Genomic DNA, 27,353 nt, shown 5'->3' on the forward strand with positions numbered 1-27,353 from the left:
TGCCCCAAACGTCCAAGTGAACAGTACCGTCCTGTGGTACTCTGTGTGTGTGTGTGTGTGTGTGTGTGTGTGTGTGTACACAAAGATTAAATGGAACTGGAAACAGGCAGTGCGTCCTGGAAAGCTCCGTGGCGGGGACGAGCCGTGCGGGGGATCTGGAAGGCAAGGAGGTCTAGGAGTGAAAAGCAGGTCGCCTGGTGACTGGGACATCCTGAGCAAAGTCAGTTCCCAGAACTTCCTTGAGGAAGCAGAGCTCCCAGGGGTCAGTCACTTTCAGGGGTCTTGGGGAGCCATGGAAGCCCCCTGATGGCTGTCCTTCCATCCCTCCCTGCCAGTGGACTTGACCCTGAGTCCTCGCTCAGGCTACCTGGGCTCCATCCACCAGGCTCTTGGGGAGGTCGTGCCCAGTCTGTCTGCAGGGGCAGGTGAGGCGAGCCCCAGGTGGAGGAGGACGCCCCGGCCCCGCTGGGCCCCCAGCCCCATCCGAGGAAGCAGCCCAGACCTCTCAGCCTGAGTCTGCTGACCTCTGCCCGGAGAGAAGGAGTGGAGATGGAGCAGATCCCTGCTTCGAAGGGCTACTGAAGGGACCCGATCAGTTAGTGGGTGTAAAGCATGTGGCCAGCGCCCGGCGCTCCCTAAGTTGCCACAAGCCCTGCTTGGCAAGGAGGAAGCCCCAGCTGGCCAGGTGCCCATTGGACAGAGTTGGGGACAACAGAAAGGGCCCCTGGCACTGCCCCCGGCAGTGACTCCCAGAACAAGCCACTGCAGTTTCCTCCTTCAGTTGCCACCGTCAGCATGCGGCCGCCTCCCTGGAGAGGTGGGAGACCAGACACCGAGGAGGTGCTGTCCCCGAGAGGCCCGGCGGCTCCCGAGTGCTGCGCCAAGCTTCACTGCTGCTCCTGCCTGCGCATGTGCAGGAGCCTCCTGTGTGCGCCCTGCGCCGTCGGTCCTTGCCCCGCATCCACAGCCCAGCCGCGTCCACAGCCCAGCCGCGTCCGTAGCCCAGCCGTTCTCCTGGGACGCGCGTGAGGAAGTAGAGGAGACACTCTTAATTTTTTACACGGAGGCACGGATTTCCGTGTGTTGACGTTAGGTGGTTCCGCTCCTAGACTCCCCAGAGAGTCCCAAGTGTGTGTCCTTAGGCCGGGGGAGGGGCTAGACCCAGAACTACAGGGCTCCCCCAACTCGGGGGGCAGTCCTCAGGAGGAAAGGCCAGGCGGGGAGGCCCGCCGGCAGGATTTGAGGGGAGTCGAGCTTGGGAAGAGGAAGCCCCCTTCACTCAGTCTGAGCCCTGAGTCACGGTCAGCTGGACAGTCACGCTGCGCCCTGCCCCCGGGGGGGAGGGGCTGCACCATATCGAGTCACTGCCTCTCCCTCCGGCTCCTCTCGCCCTGGCCTCGCCCCTCGGCTGGCTCACTCTCTGTCTCCTGGGGTCTCGGGGCGAGGGGCGCTCGGGCTGTTGCCCACTCCCCCGCCCCAGTGCAGGAGCCCCTCGCGATGCAGCTGCAGCCTCGGCGTTCCCAGAATGCCAGTCGGTCAGTGCTGCCCCCAGCTTGGGTCCTGGGTTCGTGCTCTGGTTTCTCATCGCAAAGTGACAAACCAGAACTAATGGAAGTCACTGCCACGAGGGAGAGGCCCGAGCCCTGACGCGGGGGCGGGGAGGCGGCGGCCGCAGGAGCTGCCCTGGAACGCTCCCTTCTCGGCGCTGTCAGAGCAGGAGGCCGTGTGAGCAGAGCTCCTGGCTTCCTCTGGACGGGAGGTCCTCCCTGTAACGCCCTCCCCGCACCCAGACACACGGGGACCCGCAGTGTTAATTAGCAGCCGGAAAATAATAGCCCGTTGGCCGCTGGCCGGTGACACCAAGGTGGCCGGTGACACCCAGGTGGCCGTGGGAGGTGGCTCTTCAGGCTCCTCTTCCCTCCCCCCTCCAACTCCTCCTTCCCTAACCCTAACCTCTGCCCCTGCCCTCGTGCTCCCAGCGCCCGAGGAAAGTTCTGGAGGGGAACTGCTAACAAAAGGGCCTCCGCATTTGGGTTTCCCAGACGGGGCCTCCCCGGGGATGGGCTGCACCAAGGGTAATCGAATGAGACCAGATGCCCAGCTTGGGGAGCCCCACCCCTGCCCCCCGGCCTTGGAATCCCAGGGCCCTGCGCACGAGATGAGGCTTGCAGGAGGTCAGGAGGCCGGAGTTGGCTGTGAGGCATGAAACAGGGGAGCCAGGGCAGGGGCTCAGGGGTGGGGACGGGCTGTGGTTTGGAGAGATTGAAACGGCACCAACCCAAGTCGAGATTACTCCTTGGAGGTCCTTCCTTGGTGGATGGGGACCCATGATAGAGTCAGTGGGTTTTCCTGTTTGGGGGGAGATTGAGGGTGAGGCTGTCCAGGGTAGCTGGGAGGAAATATGGCTGTTAACCAGTCTCTAATCTATACAAAAGGTTTATCCAGGTTTTTGTTACCTTCTTTTTAATTAGGATTAACTTACAGGGAAGTGCACATCCCTAAGTGTACACCTCAATACGTGTGTGTGTGTGTGTGTGTGTGAGTGACACCATCCCAGTCAAAGTGTATTCCTGACCCCCCAGGAGGCTCCGTCCCACTTGATTCCCTCCCAAAGGTAGTTCCTATTCGGACCTCTGTCACTACAGATGAGTTTCTCTGACTTTGCATCTTACGTCAGTTAAACCACACAGTCTCTGCTGTGTCATCTGGCTTGTTTCCTCCACCGTGACATCTGTGAGATTCTCCCACATCACTGGCTGTCGCCGCAGTTGACTTTTCATAACTGCGTCATATTCCATCGTGTGGCTCCAATCCCTGTTATCTATCCGATCTCTTGTTGGTGGACATTTCGCTTGTTTCTGGTGTTTGGCTATTACCGCAGTGTTAGGCTGCTGTGAACATTCTTGCATGTATCTTGTGGGGGACATGAGCCCTCCTTTCTGCCAGGTGAACATGCAGGAGTGGGGTTGCTGGCTCTTGGGGTATATGCACAGTGGTTTGCAACTTGTGACGGGGGTCCTGGGCTTTAGCAGAGGGGCCTCAGGCCTGCGAGGGGGTGGCCAGGACAAAGCTTGGCATTTACGTCCACCCCTCAGTCAGAGGCTCTCTGTACATCAGCGCTCTGCTAAGCGAGTCTGAAGAAAAGGTTAAGCTGCTATAAACAGTTTGAGAAAGTCTGTTGACACTAATCAGGGTTTCCCCAACTTCAATGAGATACAGATCTCTTGGGATATCTCTTGGTGCAGTTCTGATTCACTGGGTCCAGGGTGGGGCTTGAGAAGGTGAACTTCGCTTTGAATAGCGAGGCTCTAAACCCCCATCCTTGGCTTCTTCCCCTTGGCCTGGGGCTACAGGGCCTCCAGTGAGGGGCATGGGCTGGGGGCCGGCTAGTGGCAGCTTCTTCCACCGTCTCACCAGGCCAGCCTCCTGGCACAGTCCATGGGACAGGCCCAGTGGCCCTGGCCCGGGAGCCCCAGCGCCTGCCACCCAGGAGGACTTCCGCAGGGGGGTGTGGTCAGGTCCACTGGGCCTTCCCAGTTACCTGGAGGAGGAGGGCTTACCACCCATGCTGCTGAGTCGGGGGTCGGGGAGCAAGTTCCTGGCAGTACCTAAGACATATTTATCCCAGGTGGAGGCGAAAGCCACACTTCGTCACATCCACCCTGAGCCATCTCTCCTGTCCTCCTCTGGGCTGTCCCCACTGCTTTGGCCATTTGTCCGTGAGGCTCAGAAACCCGTCGGTCCAGGTGACCAGCTGAGCAGGTCAGGCCAGGGGTCCGCAGGCCGGCCCAAGCCCTCACGGGCCGAGCGGCTGCGTGGGCTCAGCAGACACCCTCTCCCCTGTGAGGCTCTGCCCACCCCCGTCCAAGACGACCCCGGGCCTCGGGACTGCAGACCCCAGCCTCTGTGTTCAGGGGTGTCTCCTGGTGTGCACATGCCCCTGCCTGAGTCTTGTCTCCCCCTTAGCCCAGAAGGGCCCCAGTGTTCCCCCGACTCTGCTCATCACCCTGCCCTGACAGCCCAGACTGGAGCACTGGGGGTTCTGGGCTGGGAACGACCCGGGGCACGTGGGCAGCAGGGCGAGGCTGTCAGCTCGGGAGCCTGACTTAGAGCCAGGTCCAGCCCTGGCTGGCGGCCACCAGTCCTGCTGCCATCTGGCGTCCATCTGGCTGAATCGAGATTGGAAGGCAAGGAGTGGGGGGGCTGTGGGCCTCCTGACGGGTAGCGGCTCCTTCTGTAGGACCCTGATTGCTCGGCGGGCCTGAGACGGCATTTCCTCCCCCCTTCAGAATTCTGGGCTTTGCTGCCACAATTGGCATCTAGGGGTCGCCGTCCCTTTCAAGATGTGATGAGAGGGATGCCCCAGGTGCATCTCCTGACGTCTCCCCCCTCCCCCAGCGCAGAGTTGGCCTCTGGTTGAGGATGTACCCCAATACCTGGAACAAGGCTCTGTGGGGCACATCCGCCAGGGCATCCCTTCCCTGCCCTGCGACAGGCCCCACTCAGCTTCTGAGACACCCCGCCCAGCCCCGTGTCCTCCAGGAGGCCTTGGATGCTCTGATCCCACGGACATCCATCTTGTCTCCCTCAGTCACACGGAGCACTGCCCACAGACCTCACTGTCTGGGGATGATTCCTGCCTTGTGTCTTGAGCAGCTCAGAGTATCCATCAGACAATGCCTGGTCCGCACCTGCATCCAGGTGTGTAAGCCCCGGACCTGGGGGCCAGGCTTGAGCCGTTCCTCCTTCCACCACTCATCTCGTATCCTCCCCCACCCACACCTGAGCTCCTCTGCCCCCCACTCCTCGCCCAGCCCGAGGGCAGGGCGCTTCCCGACACCCCTGCCACCCATGAGACCAAGTGCTGACCCCAGGCCTCTCCCTCCTCAGTCGCTGCTGTTCCTGGGGCTGGTGGCCGCCGTCGGGCTGGGCCTGAACCTCGTCTTCCTCGCGGCTTACCTGGTGTGTGTGTGCTGCTCCCTGCAGAGCAGTGCGGTGCAGACCAAGCATCGCCACCCCTGCTGCATCACCTGGACGGCCGTGGCGGCTGGGCTCGTCTGCTGGTGAGTGTCCCTCTGCGCCGGGCCCGGCGTGCGCGCTCGGGCGGGCCTGGCGGGGGTCTCCGTGTGAGGCTGCAAGGCGGACACAGCGGAAGAAAAGTGGGCCTGACCATCTGGGTCTTGCCTCGCCCTCCACTTCCCGCACCACCCCACCACCGGCAAACCCCAAGTGGCTCCTCAGCTGTCTGGCCATGTTCTCCTGCCTGAGCTCCGGGTACCTGGATGGGAGGGCCTGTCTCCAGGGTGAAAGCTGTGCCTTTTCTCGCCCAACAGTGGGAATCAGATGCCCTGGGTGGCGAGGGGAGGCTCCCGTGCATCCCTGGCCCCTGCCCCGGGGGGGTCTCTCCAGCCTGGCAGCGAGCTCCCTGAGCAGTTAACCGGCGACATCGCTGCTCTCTGCGTCCTGTCCCCTCCCAGCGGCCGCCCGGGGTCTGCGATCAAAGTCTGACTCCAGTCCAGATCAATGCCATCTTCTCACAAGATCAATAGCTCTTAGCACCATCAGCTGGGTCTTCTTTGCTTCGGATGGTGAAGTGAGGCTTTCTAACTGTGTGTCAGAGCCACGCTGCCCAGGCAGTGTACACACACACGCGGGCCTTGTGTTCACCAGTTGTATTTTTCTTGTCTTTGTATCTACAGAGGTTTTTCCAAAAGCCTCAGCTCCTCCTGAAACGCTCCGGGGGGTGGTCCTACCCAAGGGGTGGAATGCCTCATGGCTAATTGTCCATTGTATCCAAGAACCCACAGCACTGTCTTGGCCCCGGGACAAGAGGCAGATGGGGCTCATCCCTAGCGGCTCACCTCATCCCCCGGGCTTTCCTCTCCATTAGATCACGTTCAAGGTCCCGTCCTGCCTGCAGTGTCAGGGCATCTAAGCCAAAAGATAGGCAAGGACTCAAAGCAGCTTTGCAGGGGTGACAAAGCAGCAAACACGTGGAAGGGAACCAGGGCTGGTTGAGACACGCGGCCGGGGCTTAAATCATAAACTTAAAGGAGAGAGGTTGAGCCATGGTCGCAAGTTCAAAGACAAACATGACTCCCAGCAGAAAGGAGCCTCCTGCAAAGTACCTGGTATTAAACAGCCTCCTCCTGAGAGCAAGGTGTGCAGGGCGGGCAGGGAGAGACAGGATGGAGACGGCCAAAGAGACCAGCAGTGCTTGCTACGCAGGCAGCCCTCTCTCCTAGGAACTCAGATTTTTCCGCAAAAAATACTGCAAGTGACAGAAGAATACTTTGGAACAGTAAGAATGACTTGGGAGGGTCAATTCCAATAAGTAATCATGACCTGCCGCTTAAGGAAAACTCAAAACGGGAGTGTATGTGGCACAGCTCCTCCTTCAGAATTCTCCGGGTCGCCTGGGCCGGGCACGAGGGAGCCGGCGATCAGAAAAACAGCCACCAGTTCTGCCTTCTTGTAGCTCTCGGTCTGTTGGGAGAGACAGAGGATCATGTGCTTGTTTGATCTGAGTACTTACGAATTAAAGGGTAATTCTGGAGACAAGGCATAGGCGTGAAGTTGGATGGCCCACTCGAGTCGGGTGTGAACTGGGTGACAAGGGCACCAAGACCAACAGGATGAGAAGGCGTGAACTAGGCAAAGGTGGGGGCAAGCTGGGAGGAGATACTTCCATGCAGAGGGAATTGGAGTGTGTGCAAAGGCCCTGTGGCGGGGGGGCGGGGGGGAGAGGGGGAGCAAAGCTTTTTTTTTTTAATTTATGTTATCGAAGTATAGTTGATTTTCAATGTTGTATTAATTTCTGCCGTACAACAAAGTGATTCAGTTATTCTTTTTCCTATTCTTTTCCATTATGGTTTATCCCAGGACATTGAATAGAGTTCCCTGTGCTACACAGTTGGACCTTGTTGTTTACCCATTCTGTATATAATACTTTGCATCTGCTAACCCCAAGCCCCCAGTCCATCCCTCCCCCACCCCGCCTCCCCCTTGGCAACCACAAGTCTGTTCTTTGTGAGTCTATTTCTGTTTCGTAGATAAGTTCATTTGTGTCATATTTTAGATTATTCCACATATTAGTGATATCGTATGGCATTTGTCTTTCTCTGTCTGACTTATCTTCACTTAGTATGATCATCTCTAGGTCCATCCATGTTGCTGCAGGTGGCATTATTTCGTTCTTTTTTATGGCTGAGTAATATTCCATTGTGTACATGGACCACATCTTCTTTATCCATTCGTCTGTCGATGGACATTTAGGTTGTTTCCGTGTCTTGACTATTGTGACTAGTGCAGCTATGAGCATAGGGGTGCGTGTATCTTTTTGAATTATAGTTTCGTCCGGGTATATGCCCAGGAGTGGGATGCACAAAACTTTTAAGGCACTGAGAGAAGCCAGTGTGGCTGGAGCAGAGGGGCGGGCGAGGGGGCTGGGGTAGGGGTGCAGCAGGGTGGGGGATAGGCAGTAAGTGCGGTGGAGGCCCACAGTTACCTTCACTGGAGTCGTGCTCAGATTGGAGCCCAGCTGGAGTGAGTTGAGGGAGAGAAGCGGGGAGGGGGGGCCAACAAAAGCAGAAGGAGAAGGGATACGAGGTGAGGCCGGGGGGATTAGGAGGCGGGAGTCTTGCTGAGCTCTGACAGCAAGGATCCCGGAGAAGAGGGGAGATTGAATCCGTAGAAGAAAGAATGAACAAGGCAAAAGGGACATGAGGAGAATTCGCAGTGCACCTCTCTTTGGGAGTGATTTAACATTTGATTAAGGGAGCGGTGCTGTTATACCAGAGAGGGGCAGCACCACAGACTTGTCTCCGAAGACTGGGTGCAATTACACAGCCCCTCCTGAACCATCATCTCCGATAAATCCATAGACCATGAGAAGACGCAAAAGTAGAATCCTCCGTTGTTGAAAAGAGGGAAAGGGAGAGTTAAAAGGCTGGGAGAGCATTGGCTTGAGGCCGCGTCCCCAGAAAACACTGGCTCATGACACAGAGAACTAGCAGAGAAAGTTAGAAACACAAGGAGCAACCGAAAGGTATTTTTCAGAGCAGACTGAAATTTAAAAGATGAAGTGACTAAAGAGAAGCTCATAGAAATACAATACATTTAATGTATGAATATTTCTGCATTGGACCAAGGTCCTCCCAGTATCCCTGCGGATGCTGTGTTTACAGATTGTGTGGTGGTGCGGTTAAGTGGATTCAAACCTGGTTGAACAATTCTGGATGAATGCAGAGAATACTGATTTACTCATGGCTTCACCAAACTAGCTGGTGCGTGCACGCGTGCGTGCGTCAGACACGTGAAGCAGATAGGAACCTTGTTTTAAAATGCACATTCTCAGACCATACTGGTAACAAATGGGTGCGGTGTGCCCCCCGCCCCCGCCCCACCCCACCTACGCTTTTAACAGGTGATTCTGTCCTGTGGTCCATGGACCGCTTTCTGAGAAACACTGAATTGGGGGTCAAGGGCAGCCTGGAAGGAGGTTTCTAGAACAGTCTCCCAGGGGATTCCATCCCAGGTTCTGCCCTGTTTAAAGAAAAAGGGTGAAAGCGTTTGCACATGTGTCTTCATCTTTCCCCCGCAAAATCAGCGTTTTGGATGAAAACTCAAGGAGGCTGTTTAATGAATCTTGAGAGGACCCCCAGGGGTATGAGTCAGAGAAAGTATGATCAGTGACAGAGGCGAGACTTCGAATGATTTGTTCAGGCTGGAATGTTGGACTAAAACCAACTAGATGAAATTTCACAGGGATGGATTTAAAGTTCCTCTTTTATTTAAAACAAAACAAAAAGCAATACAGCACTAGAGGAAGAAGGAACGCCTGGGCTTAGCGGCAGTTCCTGGGGAGAAATCCAGGAATATTAATGGACCACAAGGTCAGTGACAGGGAGGGAGGACCCCAGGGCATTAGCCCCCTGTGCTCGGAGCTGGAGGGACCAGCTGGGCTTAGGTGCTTCACGCAGAGGCCACGTTTAAGGGTGACGTGACATGATTAGAGAGAGTTGAACCAGAGGGCGATGTAGACCGGGGCCTGGAGGACACATCTGACTCGTAGAGCAGAGAAAGGGTGACGCAGAGCCCCATTCAGATGTCTGACAGGGTGCCTTGCAGAATTGGAAGCTTATTCCAGTCTGGCCCCGAGGACAGCCAGGAGCCAGCAGGTACGTGATTTAAGGTGGTAGGCTTCAGCTCAACCTAACTCAAACTAAGAAGGGACTTTCTAGAAGCCCAAACATTTCAGCAGGACAGATGCCTCGTGTGTGGTGTGGGGAAGTGGAGGTGAAAGGATAGAGAATGGAGGGGGCATCCCCAACCCTTGGAGGGTTTGGGAGAGGCGAGTGTGATTTCATGAGACCTCAGTGGTCCCCAAGCCCACGTGTGTCAGAGTCACCTGGGGAGCTGGCAAAGGTACGAGTTCCTGAGCCCCTCCCAGACCTACTGTAGCATCAAAACCCCTAGGGCCCGGCCCGCAATCTTCCACCCTTCAGAGCCCCGGGACTGGAGAACAGGAGCATTTTCTTGTTGGCTGAATGAAATGTGCTGCAGAGCTAGTTGGCCCGGCCAGAGACCGCTGCCCCAGAACCTTCCTCCCTCCCCCGGCCAGCCCATCTGCCAGAACTCTAGACCACCCCCTCCCCTACCCCCGGGAAAGAGTTCCTCAGCTAAAGTCAAAAACGCGCTCTCATGGATGCTTAAAGGCGCTTTCATCATAATTGCCAAAACCTAGAAGCAACTGAGAAGCCCTTCAGTAGGTGAATGGCTAAATTGTGTTCATCCAAACAATGGAATATTATTCAGCGCTTAAAAAAAGAAAAATGAGCTATCAAGCCATGAAAAAACATGGAGGAATCTTAAATACATATTACTAAGTGAAAGAAGCCTGTCTGAAAAGGCTACGAACTGTAGGATTCCAACCATATGACACTCTGGAAAAGGCAAAACTATGGAGACAGTAAAAAGATCAGTGGTTGGCAGGGGTTAGGAATGAGGGAGGGATGGATGGGCAGAGCACAGAGGACTTTAAGGGCAGTGATATTACTCTGTATGAAACTATAATGGCGGATACATTTGTCCAAACCCATAAGATTGTGCTACGACACCAAGAGTGACCCTAATGTAAACTGTGGACTTTGGGTGATAATGACGTGTCCACGTAGGTTCATCAGTTGTAACAATTGTCCCTTTCTGGCGGGGGCTGTTGACGGCTGGGGAGGCTGTCTGGGCGTCTGAGGCGCCACAGGGTATATGGGAAATTGCTGTACTTTCCATTCAGTTTCGTTGTGAAGTCTAAACGGCGCTAAAAAATAGTATACTAACAAAATTTCTCCTCTGGGTGTCACCTCTAACTTTGGGGTCTTGCCTCTAGTGCTGCGGTGGGCGTTGGTTTCTATGGAAACAGCGAGGCCAACGACGGGGTGTACCAGCTGATCTACTCCCTGGACAATGCCAACCACACCTTCTCTGGGATCGACGTGCTGGTAAGGTCGCGGGCAGCCGGTGAGGTCAGCGTGGTGGGAACGAGAGCCCCAGTCAGAGCCCAGCCAGCTCGGCTCCAAGGGGGCCCGGACTCCCCTTGGGGCTGCCAGTTGGTCCCGCCAGGAGCCAACCGGCGATTTCTGCTCCCCAGGCTGGGGGGCGGGGGGCACAGGGGGCAGGGGTAGGAGTGAGGACCGAAGGAGAAAGGCTGCGGGGTCCTGGGGGCCAGGACGGCTGTGGGATCAGAGCCCGTCCATCTTCAGCAGAGCTGAGCACTGTGCCATTTGTTCGAGAGGCCCCTGAATGTGGACAGTCGGCCCCGCGGTGTTTTCTGTGTTCACTTTCAGTGCTGGGTGTAGAGTATGGTGGGTGGCGTCCAGGAGATGTCAACACTTTTCAAAAACAAGTGAAGAGCCCCAAACCCCGCAAGGTGTCCTCCGGGCTCTGGTTTCCAGGCGCCGTGACTCCAGCTGGGGGCTAAGGGTGAAGGATGTGCTGGGCTGGCCAGAGGAGAGGAAGGAGTTTTCGCCCAAGGAAGAGGTCCACTTGCTGAGCCTCGAGGGCGGGGAGAGTCAGGGTCTTCAAAAAAAGGTAGCCCATGGCCCCCAGCGCTTGTCACTTTCTCTCTGGAAGCACTGGCTCTTTGCAGCTAATTTCCCAGCAGCCCCTGGCGCCCTAGGAGCCAGGCTCCGGGGCAGTTTTCAGAAATGCCAGTCCTGTCCGCCATCACCTCTGGGCCAGTTCCCCAGTAGAGGGGTGACCTCAGCAAATGAGCAGTTGTGTCAGGCAGCCTCAGCCGCGCAATCCAGCCCCGACCGGAGCCTGTGGACCTCACTTCCTCCTGGTGCGGCTTCAGGAGGATTCGACCTCAGTGCCCCTCCTCTCCCTTAAGCTCCTCTCAGGCCTTAATCCCCCAGCCCGGCTCCTCCCAGGAGGGACTCCCTTAAAGAGACAGCTGTGCTGCTCCTTGGGGGTACGGCTGGGTGCTGGGTGCCGTGGCTCTGGCCGCAGAGAGGGTCCTTCTGGGGAGCCGAGGGTCACACACCAGAGCAGGGGCCCAGCTCTCCTGCTGAGCTCATCCAACCACCCCCTGTGTCCACTGGGGGCTGAGAGCTGCCTGGACACTGGGCTGGAGCAGCTCTAATGGGGTGAGGATGGGGCGGCTGGGATGGGGGAGCTGAGGGGCCGAACGCCGCCTGACCAGCACTGGGTGGGGCCTGGGGGGAGCTCACTCCCTGGGGACCCCTGCCTTCCCCTCTGCCCTGGTGGGGAAGGGGCTCCACCCACCAGCACAGAACCACTGGAGGAAGGGCCAGCCCCTGAAGGAGAATCCCTTCCCCGGGAAGCCCCAGAGCCATGACCTTCACTGGCTGACTTGTGACCATTGTAAGGAATGACCCGTGGCTCCCCAGGGCTGAGGAAGAAAGTCCCAGAGCCGCCCTGATGGGAAGATTCAAGCTTTTCATGTCCTTATCCGCCGTAGATGAGCTGGGCCCGAGACCCCCAGGTTGGGCCCATCCACCCCAGCTGAGCGCTCCCCAGGGTCAGGGGTGGACGTTGTGCATCAGACCCCAGGTCTCTAAATGCCCCCGTGTTCCTGAAGGGAAGGGTTCCGTGTGTCTCTGGCGGTCAGCCCCTCATCCTCTCTCCACCATTTCTGAAAAGTGAAGGCAGGCGTCCCAGGCTCTGGCGATGGTCCAGCCGGCCAGGAGCTGCTTGGGTCCTGATGGCCACCTCCTGTGTTGACCTGCGTCCTTGGCTGGGCCTATGGGGCTGGTTTGGGCCTCGGGTGGGCCCCCAACACTCACAGTCCCAAGGGCTCCAGGGGAGGCAGCAGATCTTAGACGGCTCCCCAGATTGGAGGGGGGTGAAGGCCAAATATCACACATAAATGACGTTGGTTGAGATAATGCCCATGAAAGTGCCTGGTAATCTACAAAAAACGCTCCACATTGGGAGGGGGGACCCTATGCTAATGGTGCCATTATTATAATTACTGTAATTGTGTGTGTTACCGTAATCACCACGAAAGAGAGAGGAGGCTTGGACTGGGGGGCGGCGGCACTCAGGAGACAAGTCAGGCGACTAAGACCTGGGCCAGAGCGAGGTGGGCCCTCCCAGGCTCCCCTTCCCAGACCAGAAGCCGCAGGCCTGCGCCCTTCCTCCCTGAGGGAGCCCTGGGCCTCGGTGGGCGGCGGGAGGGTCCTGGATCAGCTGCACACTCTGATTTGGGGGGTCACAAAGGGTCCTTTGGGAGGGCCAGGTGGGTCCTTTCTCTGGATCCAGCGCCCCCGATCTGGGCCCAGTGACTCACTCAGGGCACCTTGCACACCTCTCACCCACTGGGGTCTCGGCTTAAAACCAGGGCCTTGGGCTCTACAGCCCCTGGGAGCTCAGCTGGCTCGAGTTTGAGCCACATGTTCTGGTGGCCACTGAGGCTCCTCTGGGTTCTCCTTTGCATTGGCATCAGGCCTGTGGGCAGCCCTGGGGAAGGAACTGGGCACAGAGAGGTCGTGTTGCTGCTGCAGGGTAGGGAGCTAGTTTGTGTTAGAGCGAGTACTGGAACCCAGGGGTCTGGTCTTAGCCTTTCCCTTCAAGGCTCTGAGATGGGGGCCCCGCCCCCGGCCTGCCAAGCCTCCACCCTTCATCTCCTGGTCCTTCATCCCCTGCCTGTCTAGAAAACCTCATCAACTCCCTGTCTAGGAGGGAGCTTCCTCCGTCTCAGAGATTTTCAAACTTGCGCTTGCAACAGAATCCCCTGGAGGGCTTGATAAACACAGATGGCGGGGGCCCACCCCAGACTTTCCAATTCTGTAGGTCTGGGACCAGACTGAGAATCTGCATTTATAACGAGTTCCCAGCTGATAACAGGTCCAGGGGCCACAGTGGAGAACCACGGCTCCATCCTCTGGGGCAGCAGCTTCCTCTACCACCTGCTAGCTCGCCCCTAACCCCACCCCAGCCTGGGGAGCTGAGCCGGCCCTCCCGATTCCCCGTGGGAGTGCCTGATCCACCTCTGAGTGTGCCCATCGCCATCTCCCTGTGGGCAGCTCTGTGCTGAACCTCCAAGGACTGGAGGTGCAGTGGGGAAGCCGGGGGTGTAAGTAGGTCAACACTGTGATTTTAATTTTTTCTATTTTGTTTCGTTTCCTATGGGAAGACATCAGGAGGAAAGAGAGGGCCTGGCTTTCGGGTTTTCTTTCCAAGGAGGAATTTAAGAAATAGAGAAGTTAAACATATAGAGCTATGGAAGGGGAAAAAAGTCCTCTTACAGGAAAAGTTTACAGAGCACTTTTTTTTTGGCTGTGTTGGGTCTTCGTTTCTGTGCGGGCTTCCTCTAGTTATGGCGAGCGGGGGCCACTCTTCATAGCGGTGCGCTGGCCTCTCACTATCGCGGCCTCTCCCGTCGCGGAGCACAGGCTCCGGACGCGCAGGCTCAGCGGCCATGGCTCACGGGCCCAGTTGCTCCGCGGCATGTGGGATCTTCCCGGACCGGGGCACGAACCCGCGTCCCCTGCATGGGCAGACGGACTCCCAACCACTGCGCCACCAGGGAAGCCCCCTACAGAGCATTTTTAACGGCCCTGTGATCTAAAGTGTGCTGGGTATCATATAGGAATATGAAAATATCCTATATAGGATATATCCTATATCCTAGCAGTACAGGTCTTGCTCCCAATGTTAACATTTATTGAGTGCCTTTGGATCAATGGCTGCAAAGCACTTGTCCGTTGATCTTATTGAATTGAAAAGGAATGTTTATTAGGGTGAGGTTTAGTTATTGAATTCATTTGTACATGCCCAGCATCTCTGCACTTTGGTATCTCTCAGTCCTTAGCCAGCTTGTGAGAACCAGCAACAAGCCGGGAAAAGGAACAAGCCGCTGACACTGAAAAACATAAAATGCAACAAAGGGGGCCATTCTCTTTTCCGGAACCAGGAACTCCTAGCCTAGCGCAGATGTGAAAGGCCACAGAGTTGCTGTCAAGTCCCCCCTAATGCGGAGAAACAGCGTTTGCTGCCAGGAGTGGGGTCTGATCACCTCTCTGCAGAGCTCTCCCCATTGGACACTCCTAAACCTTCTTCTGGGTCTTTTTTTTTTTGGCAGTACCACAAGGCTTGCGGAATCTTAGTTCCCCGACCAGGGATTGAACCCACGGCCCTCGGCAGTGAAAGCGCAGAGTCCTAACCACTGGACCGCCAGGGAACTCCCATTCTGGGTCATTTTTCTCTTCCTTCCAGACCTGGGGGAGCTGAAGTCTGCCTGGAGGAATAGCGCACACTCCCCGCTTCCAACCAGTTGTGCTTGTTGGTATAGCATGACAGTTTCAGAGCAACGAAGCCCTTCTTCCCCTCGTGCTGACACCCAGGCTCAGAACGGGCTTGGCAGGGAGGTGCTTGGGGTTCCCAGGCTGGGTCTCCAGCCCCTGCCGGACCCTGCATCTGGGCTATCGAGAGGCACCTTTCTAATTCTTGTGGTCCTTGTTTGCAGACCCAGGAGAGTCACCTCCATTGCCCTTCCCTCTCTACCTCTGAGCAGAAAGATGCTTCCTTCAGGCTCTGCTCAGCTCCAGGCAGGACAAACGTGGGGGGGGGGCGGGGGGGCGGGTGGACAAGCACAGAGAAGGCGCCGATTTCCTCCTCCTGTCACGTGTCCCGGCTGCTCGGAGGCAGGATCCCGTCTGCCTGTATTATTTCAAAGTTCCATTGTTCTGCCCTCACTCGGGGGGTTCAGGACGCTGTGGGCTGTCCTTTGCTCTACAACAAAGCCTTTCTCTTGTGAGACGCTGAGAAAGCCTATTGTGGGAACAAAAGGTCAGGTAGCAACAGAGGGACTCTTCAGTTTAAACGTTTTATTCCTCACCCCCCAAAAGAATTCATCACCCAAGGTGTTTAAACTTTGAAGAGAATCTTCAAGGAAGAAAAATGGCTTCTCTTGTTTGTTTCCCCATCTGGGTCTGTCTTTCTAGGAAAGCACTGTGTCTTGGAGCCCAGGTCCTGGTTAGGGCCAGATCGAGCCTGTCCCCTGGATGGAGGGACCCATGGGCTGGGCGGGTAGTGGGAGCCTCTGTTGTCCATCCTCCGTCTGGACCACAGCCTCGTGACTCTTCAGGGCTGGGGGTGGCGCCCATGGGGCACTCATTCAAGGCCAAGCTCTTCTCCTCCAGAGTTTGAGGCAGAGGGTTTACCTCTCTGGCTTCCTCCCACCCGAGGCCAGACTCAGAAGCCCCGCCCCTCCCCAGGTGTCTGGAACCACCCAGAAGATGAAGGTCGACCTCGAGCAGCACCTGGCCCGGCTCAGTGAGATCTTTGCCACCCGGGGCGATTACCTCCAGACGCTGAAGTTCATGCAGCAGATGGCGGGCAACATCATCGTGCAGTTGGCAGGGGTGCCCGTGTGGACAGAGGTCACCGAGGAGCTGACCGAACTGGTCAACCAGACTGGCTACGTGGAGTACTACCGGTGAGGGGCCCCGGGGAGGGGTGATGGGGCTGCCCCAGCTTCCTTCATCCAAGCCAGCGTCTTGGGGCTTGGGCTGGGAAGTGGCACCAGAAGGTCTTAAGCCTTAATGACTGAAATCCCTAGGACATGAGAGCTGGTGGGGGCCGAGCGGTGGGCATGTGGTACAGCCTGCTTGTACAGGCAGGCGCTGAGCCCCAGGGAGAGGCAGTGATGTGCCGAGATCTCAGCGCAGGAGGCTGGACCTGGCCTCCCACCCCGCACACAGCAAGGGGCTCCTCCGGGACCAGCATCCTCTGTGGCTGGCGCTGGGTGAAGTGCTGGTGGCTTATGGGTTCCTCACCTGCCCGGGTTTCTGGGACAGGGTTCCCTGCACCTGCATTCTCAGCCCCAGAGGTGCAGGGCGTCGGGGGGATGGCAGCCTCTTTGCCTCTCCCCAGGGGCAGCTGCTTAGCAAGCTCAGAGATGCCTCCAGCCTGAGTGATGTGGGCTGCGGGGCGCCACCCCACCTTTGCCATGTCAGGTATGCAGGTTCATACCTGTGTCATCGAGCCTTTGGGGTTTCATTTACGTCTCCCCTGCCTCCCCATCACCCAAACCCCATCCCAGGTGAAGGCACTGGACACAGGCCAGCTGACCAGGGACCGGCTGCCCTCCCTCCACGCACAGGGTCTGGTGAAGGTCACTCTGGGGACAACCAAGAAAGGAGGAGGCAGCCCCGGCTTTGGGGGGCTCCCAGCCGAAGGGTGACACCCACTCATGGCGTACACGTCCTTGCGCACCCAGGGCAGGGCGCCTGGCACGGAGGCAGTGCTGGGGAGCAATGGACACAGGAGCCCTGAAGAGCAGGTGTCCGCTCTTTGGATGCCCCTCCCGCCACCCCCCCCCTCCGCCCCCCTTTGTTGCCTCCCCTTCAAGCCATTAGCAAAGGTCAGAGTCTTTACCACAACGCTGCACAGTTTACTCTGGGCTCATTTCCCCTTTATGAGAAAGCCTCATCCCAGGCTGAACTGACCCAGAGAAAATGCTTCTGGTGGCCTCTGGCCAGAGACCTCCCCATCCAGGGCTCTCCCTTCCCCGGGGTAGGAGATGGCCAGGCCCCGACCAGGGGGAGCTCATGAGGCCCCCCCGCCCTGGACAGCGCTCCTTGTTCCTCCCCTTCCGCCCATCCAGCCCCTGCCTTTCCAGATGTCACCAGTGCAACTTCCCACCAGATTTTTTTTCGCTCACGTGCAAAAGCACCTTTCTCCCAAGTGACCACAAAGAAACTACCAACTCTAAGGACTGGTTGTGACTTGTGACCCAGTACAGGGGCGTCTGATTAGTCCTGTGACGTGAGGGACAGTCATTGCCTGAGCCTCCTACATCTTTCTGTCGTGGAAAGTTAGGTATCCGTTTTGACCCTGCCATTCTCTCTGAGTGGACCTAACCTGGGGCCATGTACGCCGAAGGGCCTAATGCGGGCACTTGGAGAATGACTGTGGTGAAATAAGTCAGAATGTATGTATCAACCGGGACTTACGTTTAAGATGATTTTATGGAAAACTGGGGTAAGCGTGGCGACCGCTGCACAGTATCTATTTCAATGTGGGCGACTGAGAGCGTCCTCTGGAGCCCCCATCCCCAGCTTCCACCCCTGTTCAGGTCTAGTTCAAGGGTAGCACCTGTGGCTTCTGAACATTAGTGATGTTCTGTCCCTTCCCCTCATCTGCTGTTTGCTCCCGCCTCTTGCCTGAGCTGCCCTAAAACAAAAGCCTTATTTTATTCTTCATGACCTAACCAGCCTTAGGGGCTGGGTCTCCTTTGGACAGCCTCCACATCTTTGCTTTCCAAATGGTTCTAGAGCACAGCCATCCAGCTAAGCAAATTCTTTTTAGTACTTTTACACAAGGCCTGGCTAAGTATTGGAGGCAATTAAAAAGCTAAGAGATTCCTCTCCGGAGATTTACAAAGGGTGTAACAGCAATCGCATCAACACCGGATATGGGAGGAGCTGAGAGAGCAGGGGCCTGAGCTGCTCCTGCGAGAGCCAAGTTCTTGGTTAGAAACACATCCCCAGGTCATCACCAGGCTCCTCTGGGAAAATGCATCCGCCTCGCAGAGCTGTTTCCAGGAACCCTTTACTACACAAGGAGGCGTGGATGCCTTGAAACACAGTCCTCGTGGAGAGTCGGTTAGAAGCAGTCCTAACTGATTTCCTGCTAATGTGCAGAGTAGAGGAGAGAGAGGTAACAAGAAACCTTTATGTTGGAAACATGAAACCAGGACTTTGAGAGGCGCCTGGTGGCTGGCTGTGTCTCTTGTAGGAAGGCTCCGAGACATGGAGAGTCTGGAATTCCTGGTCCAGGCTCTTCTCCCACGGGCCTCAGTTTAACAATCGTAGAACAAGGTTCTTTTTTTAAAAATTTATTTTTTGCTGCATTGGGTCTTCGTTGCTGCGTGCGGGCTTTCTCTAATTGCGGCAAGAGGGGGCTACTCTTCCTTGCAGCGTGCGGGCTTCTCATTGCAGTGGCTTCTCTTGTTGCGGAGCACGGGCTCTAGGCAGGTGGACTTCAGTAGCTGTGGCGCACGGACTCAGGAGTTGTGACGCACGGGCTTAGTTGCTCCGCGGCATGTGGGATCTTCCCGGACCAGGGCTCGAACACGTGTCCCCTGCATTGGCAGGCGGATTCTTAACCACTGCGTCACCAGGGAAGCCCTGTAGAATGAGATTCTAATGCTAGATGTTCCTGAGGTTCTTTCAAGCTCCGACTCTGATTCTAGGAAGACTGGCTCTTGGTGGCCTCGTCCTAGTGGTGGGCGGGGCGGGCTCTGCACTTCCCCAGAGCCGCTAGATCCATTCCTGGGAGCTCCAGAGACTACAGTGGCTGCCCGGCTCCACTCCAGGCAGGGAATCGAGGATTTTGATTTGCCCCCTTTTTGAGGCGTTTAGCCTCCATTCGTAAAGGGGGAAGGAACCTGGTTTGGCTGCCAGGCGGCCTCCAGCGTGCTCTCCCCGACTTGGAGCTTCTTTGTCACTTTCTTCCAGCTCCACCCCACTCCCTCCCCACACTCCAAGCTCTTTCTTACCCTCCTTGTGGTATTAGTGAAGCCGAAAACATTTGCTGGAGAGAAGTCAACGAATTTGCTTGGCTTTTGCATCAAGAGACATAATGATCAGAAGACTTCCCTCTTCTGGGACTAGGAGAAGCCCCTTCTCTCTGCTCCCTGCCGTCTCCGTCCACCAGTCCCCAGCGCTCAGACTGGTCCCCCGCGCAGGGCCGATGGAAGTGGCTGCTCAGCGAGGCTGGAGCTGAGGTGTGAGGGCACCTTGGGATCCTGTTTGGAAGGGAACGAACCAGGGTGCTTTGCTTGGGGTCTTGTCAGCACCCTTGGACTTGGGTACCCTGGGCTCTGCAGCCCGTGCTTTGGAGAAGCAGAAAAGCAGGGACCCCGGAATCCCTCTGCCTTTCTTTGTTTCCCTTTTCATTTAGCGAGCACTTAATCCTCACAGAGTTCCGGCCTCCTTCACAGGTTTGCAAACTGAGGCTCAAGGGGGAGGGGGGGTGCAACTTGCCAAGTTCTCCAGCTTGTGTGACTGCCTTTCCCCATCACCTCAGCCCTGGGTGGGCAGCAAAAGGCCAGAGGAGTGAGGGGCTGGGAGGCCTGGAGGTTCTTGGTGCCCTGGGATGACCTGGCCTGGGCTCCCTTGCCCCACCCCGAGCTCCTGATGGTCTGGGGATGAACCCACGCATCCGAGAATCCCCTGGCCCTAAGCTCGGTGCCTGGCACAAAAGGTGGTTGAAATCAAAACCTAATCAAGGGCTTCCCTGGTGGCACAGTGGTTGAGAGTCCACTTGCCAATGCAGGGGACACGGGTTCGTGCCCCGGTCCGGGAAGATCCCACATGCCGCGGAGCGGCTGGGCCCGTGAGCCATGGCCGCTGAGCCTGCGCGTCCAGAGCCTGTGCTCCGCAGCGGGAGAGGCCGCAACAGTGAGAGGCCCGCGTACCGCAGGAAAAAAAAAAAAAAAAAAACACTAATCAAAAGGATATATGTATATGTATAACTGAATCATTTTGCTGTACACCTGAAACCAACACAACATTGTAAGTCAACTACGTACACTCCAGGACTTCCCTGGCAGTCCAGTGGTTAAGACTCCGCGCTTCCACTGCAGGGGGCGTGGGTTCGATCCCTGGTCGGGGAGCTAAGAGCCCACATGCCGCTGGGTGTGGCCAAAAAAGAAAGAAAAAAACTATACTCCAATATAAAATAAAAATTAAATTTTAAAAAATAAAATAAGCTACAAGGATATATTGTACAATGTAGCCAATATTTTATAATAACTATAAATGGAGTATCACCTTCAAAACTTGTGAGACACTGTATTGTACACCTGAAACTTATGTAATATTGTACAGCAACTATACTTCAATTTTTTTTAAAAAGTTAAAAAAAAAAGGAAAAAAAAAAGTAAATGAAAGGAGAAATTTATTTCCTCCGTTGCACCAGCCATGTTTCCCACTCCTGGCCACACGTGGGTAGTGGCAGAGAGAGTGGACAGTGCAGAGGTGGTCCACTTGCATCACTGCAGAAAGTTCAGGGGACCATGCTGGTTCAGACATTCAGCTGGGGCAGGGGAAGGTGACTCCTTTGTCCGGGCAGAAGCGGGGTGCAGCTCCCAGAGCCCAGAGGAGCTGTCCACCATGCACGCTGGGTTCTTCCTGTCCGGGGCAGGGGCGCCCCCTGGTCTAGTTTGCTTAGCCACTGGCTGTGGGCGGTTTGAATCACGAAGGGTCCAGCGGGCCTGGGGCAGTGGTCCAGGCCTCCCTGGTGGACCCCAGGTGGGCAGTTCTGCCCTGCTCCCCTGACCATCCCTTCTGGTCTGCTCAGGTGGCTCTCCTACCTCCTGCTCTTCGTCCTGGACCTGGTCCTTTGCCTCCTCGCCTGCCTGGGACTGGCCAAGAGCTCCAGGTGCCTCCTGGCCTCGTGAGTAGCCCCGCCTCTGGGCCTGGGACAGGAGCTGGCCAAGGGTGTGGGGTGACAGTGCCACCAGCAGAGAGGTGAGGGCCTGGCAGGGCTGGGAGGATGTGGGGGCAGCAGCCACTGGCTCACCATCTGGACACCAAGCCACACCAGGCTTTCTTCACGTGTCCCCTCCCTCCTGGGCCTGACTGTTGAGCAGCTGAGGCGTTAGAGACACTCACTTCCTCAGCTTGCGCCCTCACTGCTGTGTCTCTTCGGCTCAGGGACCTGTGCCCCAGGCATCGGTCCATATCCCTCCGCCAGCAGTCAGCGGGGCGATGTCAGGGCAGGGGCTGAGGCTGCCCTCAGGGCCACTGCAAGAGTCTGGGGGTCGGGGGGACAAGATCGTAGCCGAGAGGGAGGGCGTTGAAGGTTGGCGGGGTGACAGCCATCACGGGGTCCCCCGCCTGCCGGCCTCGGCCTGGATCCCACCGGCAGCTGCCTCTCTCCTAGGGTGCTGTGCTGTGGGGTGGTGGCCCTGCTTCTCAGCTGGACGTCCCTGGCTGCTGACACTGCTGCGGCGGTGGTGAGTTGGGTGGCCTGGGGGTGCTGGGTGGTCTGACCAGGTGGACCGTCTGTCCAGCGTTCCCAGGGTAGGGCCAGCTGCCAGTCTCAGTCCCTAATAGAATCGCAGAGTCTCAGGACTAAAGGGGCCGGGCTCATCTGTGCCAACCCCTCCCCCTTCAGATGGGGACATGGGCCCAGGGAAAGGAAGGGGCTTGCCCAGGGTCACGAGGCATTTCGGGGCAGAGCCAAGATAAGACCCGTGGAGCCTGATCCCTTTCCCACCCCGCTGGCCCATTCCCAGCCACGGCTTGTGAGGACGGGCACAGATGACCAGGTGCCTTCTCTCTGGGTATAAAGAACTAACCAGGTCTGGTGGGTGTGGGTGGGGTTTGAACCTCAGGCTGGAGGAGCCCTCCAGCTTCAGAAGCACACTCCTGGGCCGGCTTCCCCGGTGTCAGGAACGTGGAAGGTGGCGTTTCACCTGCTTCCCGTCCCCTTGCCCTTGGACTCGCACACACCACCTAAAACGCAGTGGTGTATGTTTCCTGGTGTGGTGCCTTGAGATGTGAAAAAAACAAAACCAAGCGTGCACACACACACACACACACACACATAAGGTGAGTCAGGAGTGTAAGGGGGGAAGCTTCCTGGGCAGGTATGTTTGGTCTTTAATAGACCTAATGCTCGAGAGAAGCTGTGTGCGTGTCAGTCATTCATTCGTTCGTTCGTTCAGCTGATGCTTGGCTATGTGGCGCTCGATGGTGCAGGTGCCTGGAGATGCAGAAACAGGAGGACGTGATGTTTGCTCTTGACGAAGTCACAGCCCGCAGAAGAAAGACGTGTAGGCAGATCACTGCAATCCCGTGTGAATCGATACATGGTGGAGCACTGTGTGTGTGTGTGGGTGTGTGTGTGGGTGTGTGTGTGTGTGTGTGGGTGTGGGTGTGGGTGTGGGTGTGTGTGTGGGTGTGGGTGTGTGTGTGTGGGTGTGTGTGGGTGTGGGTGTGGGTGTGTGGGTGTGGGTGTGGCACAGGGGGCAGGATGTACCAAGGGATTTCAGGGAACCCCTAGCTGACTTAAGGGCCACAAAGTAACCCCGTGACCTGCATCCGTTCTGCCCTTTCAACCTGGGGAGAAAAGAAAAGGGCTCACTGGAACCCCTCTACCCAAATACGTGCCTGGCCCAGTGACTTGGGGGCTGGCTGGTGGCTCTGGCCTTGACCACTTTGCATCCATGACGCCCCCAAAATGAGTAGACCCTGGTGCAGCTTGGCTCAGAGTAGCTTTGGGCAAAGCTTGTCCAGCAGGGGGAGGAGGTGGGCATCTCCTGTTTTGTCTCCCCTCTGCCCATGGCTTTGGGCAGGAGGGAACACTGGACAGGCGGAACCTACATCCCCGGGGCTGAGGCCCCTCCAGATACAGGGAAGAGCAGAGGAGGAGAGCTCAGGCCATACTGAAGCGCATCCTGCCTTCATCTGGAGCTGGGTGGGCTGTACATGGTCTGGGGGGAGCGGCTGCTGGCCGGAGCCCCACGCACGGCTGCCTGGCGACAGCCTCTCCTCCAGCGACAAGAGTGGGCGCAGGGAAGCTTGCATATGGTGGGCCCTTCCCCCATCTGCCTTCTCAAAGCAGCGATGGCCTCCAGCTGGCCACCACGGGCTGCCTTTTGGGAGACAGCTCCTTCCCAGCGGGGACTTCAGCTCCCAGCTGAGGGCCCCGGGATGCCAGGGAGCTGGAGAGAAAGGCCATTTCCCTAATTCGATTAGTCAGGCCCTTGTGTGTGAGAGAGAGAGAGGGTGAGGGAGTGAATGGGCCTTTGATGGGGCTACGGATCCTGCTGCATTTTAATAGGAAGTTGGGGGTGAAGGAGCCAGGCCCTCAAAGGCTATTGTGGGGAGCTTTTGTGTGGCCACTGCCCCTGCTCTCTGAGCCTGTTTTTCGGGGGTGGTGTTTTTGTTTTTGAGATCTGTGGGACCAGAGCTCCAACACTGCCTTCCCGCTGCAGGGGTGGCCTCACCCCCTGCCTTCCCCGTCCCCCCCCACCAAAGGGCCTCCATGAGACAGGAGTGGAGCTGTTGCCCCTAAGAATGTGATGGGGAGGGAGCTGGGAGCCGGGTAGCTGAGCCTTATCTGCCCGACCACCCCCTGTGCAGTCAGGAGTGTAAGGCAGAGGTGAAGGGTGAGGGGCAGAGAGGAGAGAGAGTGCCCAAGGAGAAGGAAGGGGGAGAAGTGGATTCCGGGAGAGGAAGGAGGAAAGGGTCACCCAGGTGCTTTGGCCGCAGGGCACCCCTGACTGAGCCGAGGTCTCCCTGAGAATCGGCCACGGAGGGACGGCGGGCCCACCTCACTGGGCCCCGACCCAGTGAGGGTTTTTTTTTTTTAATATTTCATATAATAAGCTTATTTTAATAGTGCAAAAAATAATCTGCTTCCAATCAATAAAGGAAAAACTTCCAAAGAATTTTATAAAAATAGCCAGTACTTTGAACAAATACAAAAGCAAATACTAGGTAAATATTACAATTATATACTCCGAGCCCAAGGAGCCTGGCCGCTGGAACCCCCCTGGCTGGGTCCTCATCCCCTCCCCCCCCAGCAGGGGGCCCCGGGGACATAACTGAAGTTCCCCAGACCTCCCTCTCCTTGTCTCCTCTTGTGTAAAATGGGGAGAACAGCAGTCGCCTGGAAGGGCTGTTGTCGGGAAGAGATGGGTTGGTTGACCCCTGGGAGGCACACAGTAAGGGTCCATTGGTTTACTGCACACTTACTACCTGTCTAGGAGGGTCACAGGGTGACTCCAGCTGTGCCCAGTGCACCCTCCCCCGCCCCCCATCCCCATCCCCGTTGCGTGAAGAAAGCACACGTGTGCACACGCACATACGGCCCTTGTCTTCACCGATAGGAAGGTTGAATCCTCCCTGAGGGTCTGAAGAGCAGACCTGGCCTGAGGAGGGGGGGTGAGGGGCACATCCCTGGTGGAGCCTCTGCCAGCGGCCTCCTGTCCTTCTTTGGATCCCAAATTTGTTGGGGATGACCCAGACCAAGATGGTGGCCTCGCTCGTCATGTTTCCCAAGGCCTCCCCATGGCCCTGCCTGGCTCTGGCTCCCCTCTCTCTGCCACTCCTGTAACGAGGGTGAGGGTGCACCCCCGGGCCCGCTGGTGCGGCAGCTCTGACTTATATTAATAAACCAGTCTGATGATGGACGCTAGTGATTTAAGTATAAAAGGGTTCTCCCAGGGTCCTGAGGCATGTGGTTGTGTGAGCGTGTATATGTGCGCGGGTACAGATGTGGCTCTGTGGAAGCTCTGTATCTGGAGGGGCGTTTTATTCCCCATTCCCACCCAGACACACACTTTCTAGACCATAAGTGCCGTAGTACAGCTTGCCACTGTGTCTCACGCCTAGAACATCGTGTGGCACCTGGTAGGTACTCAATAAATATTTGTCAATTCGGTGAATGAATGAGAGATGCTCCAGCATTGCCCCCTGAGGCAGCCCTTCCTGAAGGAGGACAGGGCACTGGCAGGAAAGGGCCATGGAGAGGAGTCCCCGGCTTGGAGAGCGTGCACTGGAGCAGGGGTGCCCCTTGGAACAGGCCAGAGGAACAGAGCTTCCCCTGGCTGCTCTGAAATGTGGAAGTCCCCCTCTACCAGTGTCCCACTGCACCCCCCAGGCCAGATCTGGCGAGGGCCTGGCTCAGGATGGCATCCTTGCTGCTGCCTCTTCCAGGGCCCAGACATGCTTGCACTCAGCCCTGTGGGCCTTTGGTGGTCACCTAGCCAGGCTGCGCTGCGGTGTCCCAGTCCCCCAACGCAGCAGTGGCAGAGCCCGGAACCCGTGTCCTCTCAGCCCGTGCGCTTCCTGCTCCCCCATCTCATCATGACAGGACCTGCACCCAAAAGCTCGAAGATGGATTCAGCACCAATGTAGTTCTTTAGAAAGAGAGTCTGAGGGAGGCTTCATAGATGGACAGCCCCAGAGCGGGGATGGACTTGGTAACTGCAAGACAAAAAATAAAACAGAGATGAGCGAACGAGGTCATGGTGCAAATAACTCTCCAAGACACGTCCCGCAGCTTACCCTTGACCCAGGTCTATCCCAGAAGAGGCATTTGGAAATAAGAGTTAACGGATCGTAGTGCCTGCTGTTGGCCACTTTTCTGAGTACTTTATGTAGATTAATTCATTAGATGAATAGCGTTTTTCTCTCCATGTGACTGAGGAGGCCGCTGAGACACGGGGTAAGGCATTTGTCTGTAAAGTTACAGAGCTGGGCAGGGGCAGAGCCAGGATTCGAGTGCAGGGAGGACGGCTGTTGACTGTTTTTGCCCACCTGTGTCTGAGCTGCGGGGTCCCCGTGCCTGGGGCCAAGGGCACCCGGTTCCTCCCAGGGCCCCGGTGTGTGACTTTCCTCCACCCCTCCCGTCTCTCCCCGGCTCAGGGCACCGGCGACTTCTGCGCGGCTCCCGACGCCTTCATCCTCAACATCACGGAGGGCCAGCTCCGCACAGGTAACAAGCTCTCGGGCCTCTGTGGTCAGAGCCACTCAGGATGCTCAGTGCAGGCCCGTGGTCAGCCAGGCTGTGCCTCTACTTACCCCTTTCAGCACGGTAGTCACCCATCGCCTCCCCACCCCTGTACTTCAGGTCCAGCTGGACCACTGGGTCATTTCTGAGAAGTTACCTCCTTCGGGAGCTCGGGTACCGGCTTGGCCGCTGAGGGTGAATGAGCACCTGGTCACGTGTGAGCTCCTGCCTGACCCAGTGTCTTTGCCTTGCAGAGGTGACCCGTTACTACCTGTATTGCAGTCAGAGTGCAAGCAGCCCCTTCCAGCAGGTACGGCCCGCCCAGCCCAGCCCTCACGCTGCCCCCAGCCCCCTTGGTGGTCAGCTCGCTCCCTCTTGTCCCCAAGCCCCAGCACTGACCAATAGGGTGGCAGTGGCTGGGTGTTCTTTGGGGTCCTGTGCAGGGGACAGTGCTCTCGGTCAGCGTGCACGCCCATCCACCACCCTGGATGCTGGTTACCATGCAGAGGCTGTGCAGTAGGTCTGGGTTGGGGCCCAAGATTCTGCATTTCTCACAAGCGCCACCCCCGGGCAAGGTTGTCCCAGCAGGACATTTAGAGTAGCAGGAAGCAAGAGAATGGGGCAGCTCTCAAGAAGCCTGAGGGCTGAGGGGAAGACCTCCTGTAAGCAGGAAGGGCCATGATCAGGGAAGCCCCTGCAGCTGCACACGGGGGAGGGGAATCAGGCAGCTGCGGGGGTCTCCTGGGAATCGAAGCTCATGCGGGACCTCGGTCTCTCCTGGCCCAGGCACTGACCATCTTCCAGCGCTCGCTGACCACCATGCACATCCAGGTGACGGGACTGCTGCAGTTTGCTGTCCCGCTCTTCCCCACAGCAGAGGTAAGGTGGCCGGCCACCTCCCACAGGGCCGGGCTTCGGAGACCAGGCTGTGGAAAGAAAGTGTTCCCTCCCGGCAGCCTAGCCGCTTCCTTTGGCTTTAAAGGCTTCTCTGCACAAGCTGCGGTTTGCGGTTTTATCCACAAGCCCTCCCCCCAGCGCTCATTCTCTGCCTCTCTGTCTGTCTGCATGTTTGTCTCTTTCTTTCTTCCTGCTTCAGAAAGATCTGCTCAGAATCCAGCTCCTGTTGAATTCATCTGAGTCCAGCCTCCACCAGCTGATGGCCATGTTGGATTGCCGGGGTCTGCACAAGGTGCCGGGGTGGCCCTGGGGGCGCGGGTGGAAGGCGGGGGCGGGGGGCACCCCAGCAGGCCACATCTTCCCAGAGACAAGGCTGCAGAGGCTGGGAGAGTGATTACCTGGGCTCCCTTCAGGCCAGGCAATGGGGTGGAAGAGGTGCCTGGTTTCTGGATTCTCTCCAG

General features: G+C 57.2%; 1 protein-coding gene across 2 annotated transcripts in view; it reads left to right on the forward strand.

Moving 5' to 3' along the window:
• TTYH2 (tweety family member 2) overlaps positions 1-27,353 on the forward strand; it is a 39,925-nt gene that overhangs the window by 2,565 nt on the left and 10,007 nt on the right. For both annotated transcript variants that reach the window (XM_030837554.2, XM_060290168.1), the window contains exons 2-10: positions 4,891-5,063; positions 10,385-10,496; positions 15,738-15,958; positions 20,830-20,925; positions 21,415-21,487; positions 25,911-25,980; positions 26,250-26,305; positions 26,782-26,874; positions 27,092-27,184. In XM_030837554.2, coding sequence (XP_030693414.1) covers positions 4,891-5,063; positions 10,385-10,496; positions 15,738-15,958; positions 20,830-20,925; positions 21,415-21,487; positions 25,911-25,980; positions 26,250-26,305; positions 26,782-26,874; positions 27,092-27,184 — 987 coding nt within the window. The remainder of the gene's footprint in view (positions 1-4,890; positions 5,064-10,384; positions 10,497-15,737; positions 15,959-20,829; positions 20,926-21,414; positions 21,488-25,910; positions 25,981-26,249; positions 26,306-26,781; positions 26,875-27,091; positions 27,185-27,353) is intronic.

The sequence above is a fragment of the Globicephala melas genome, chromosome 20 (assembly GCF_963455315.2).
Source record: "Globicephala melas chromosome 20, mGloMel1.2, whole genome shotgun sequence".
NCBI classification, from domain to species: domain Eukaryota; kingdom Metazoa; phylum Chordata; class Mammalia; order Artiodactyla; family Delphinidae; genus Globicephala; species Globicephala melas.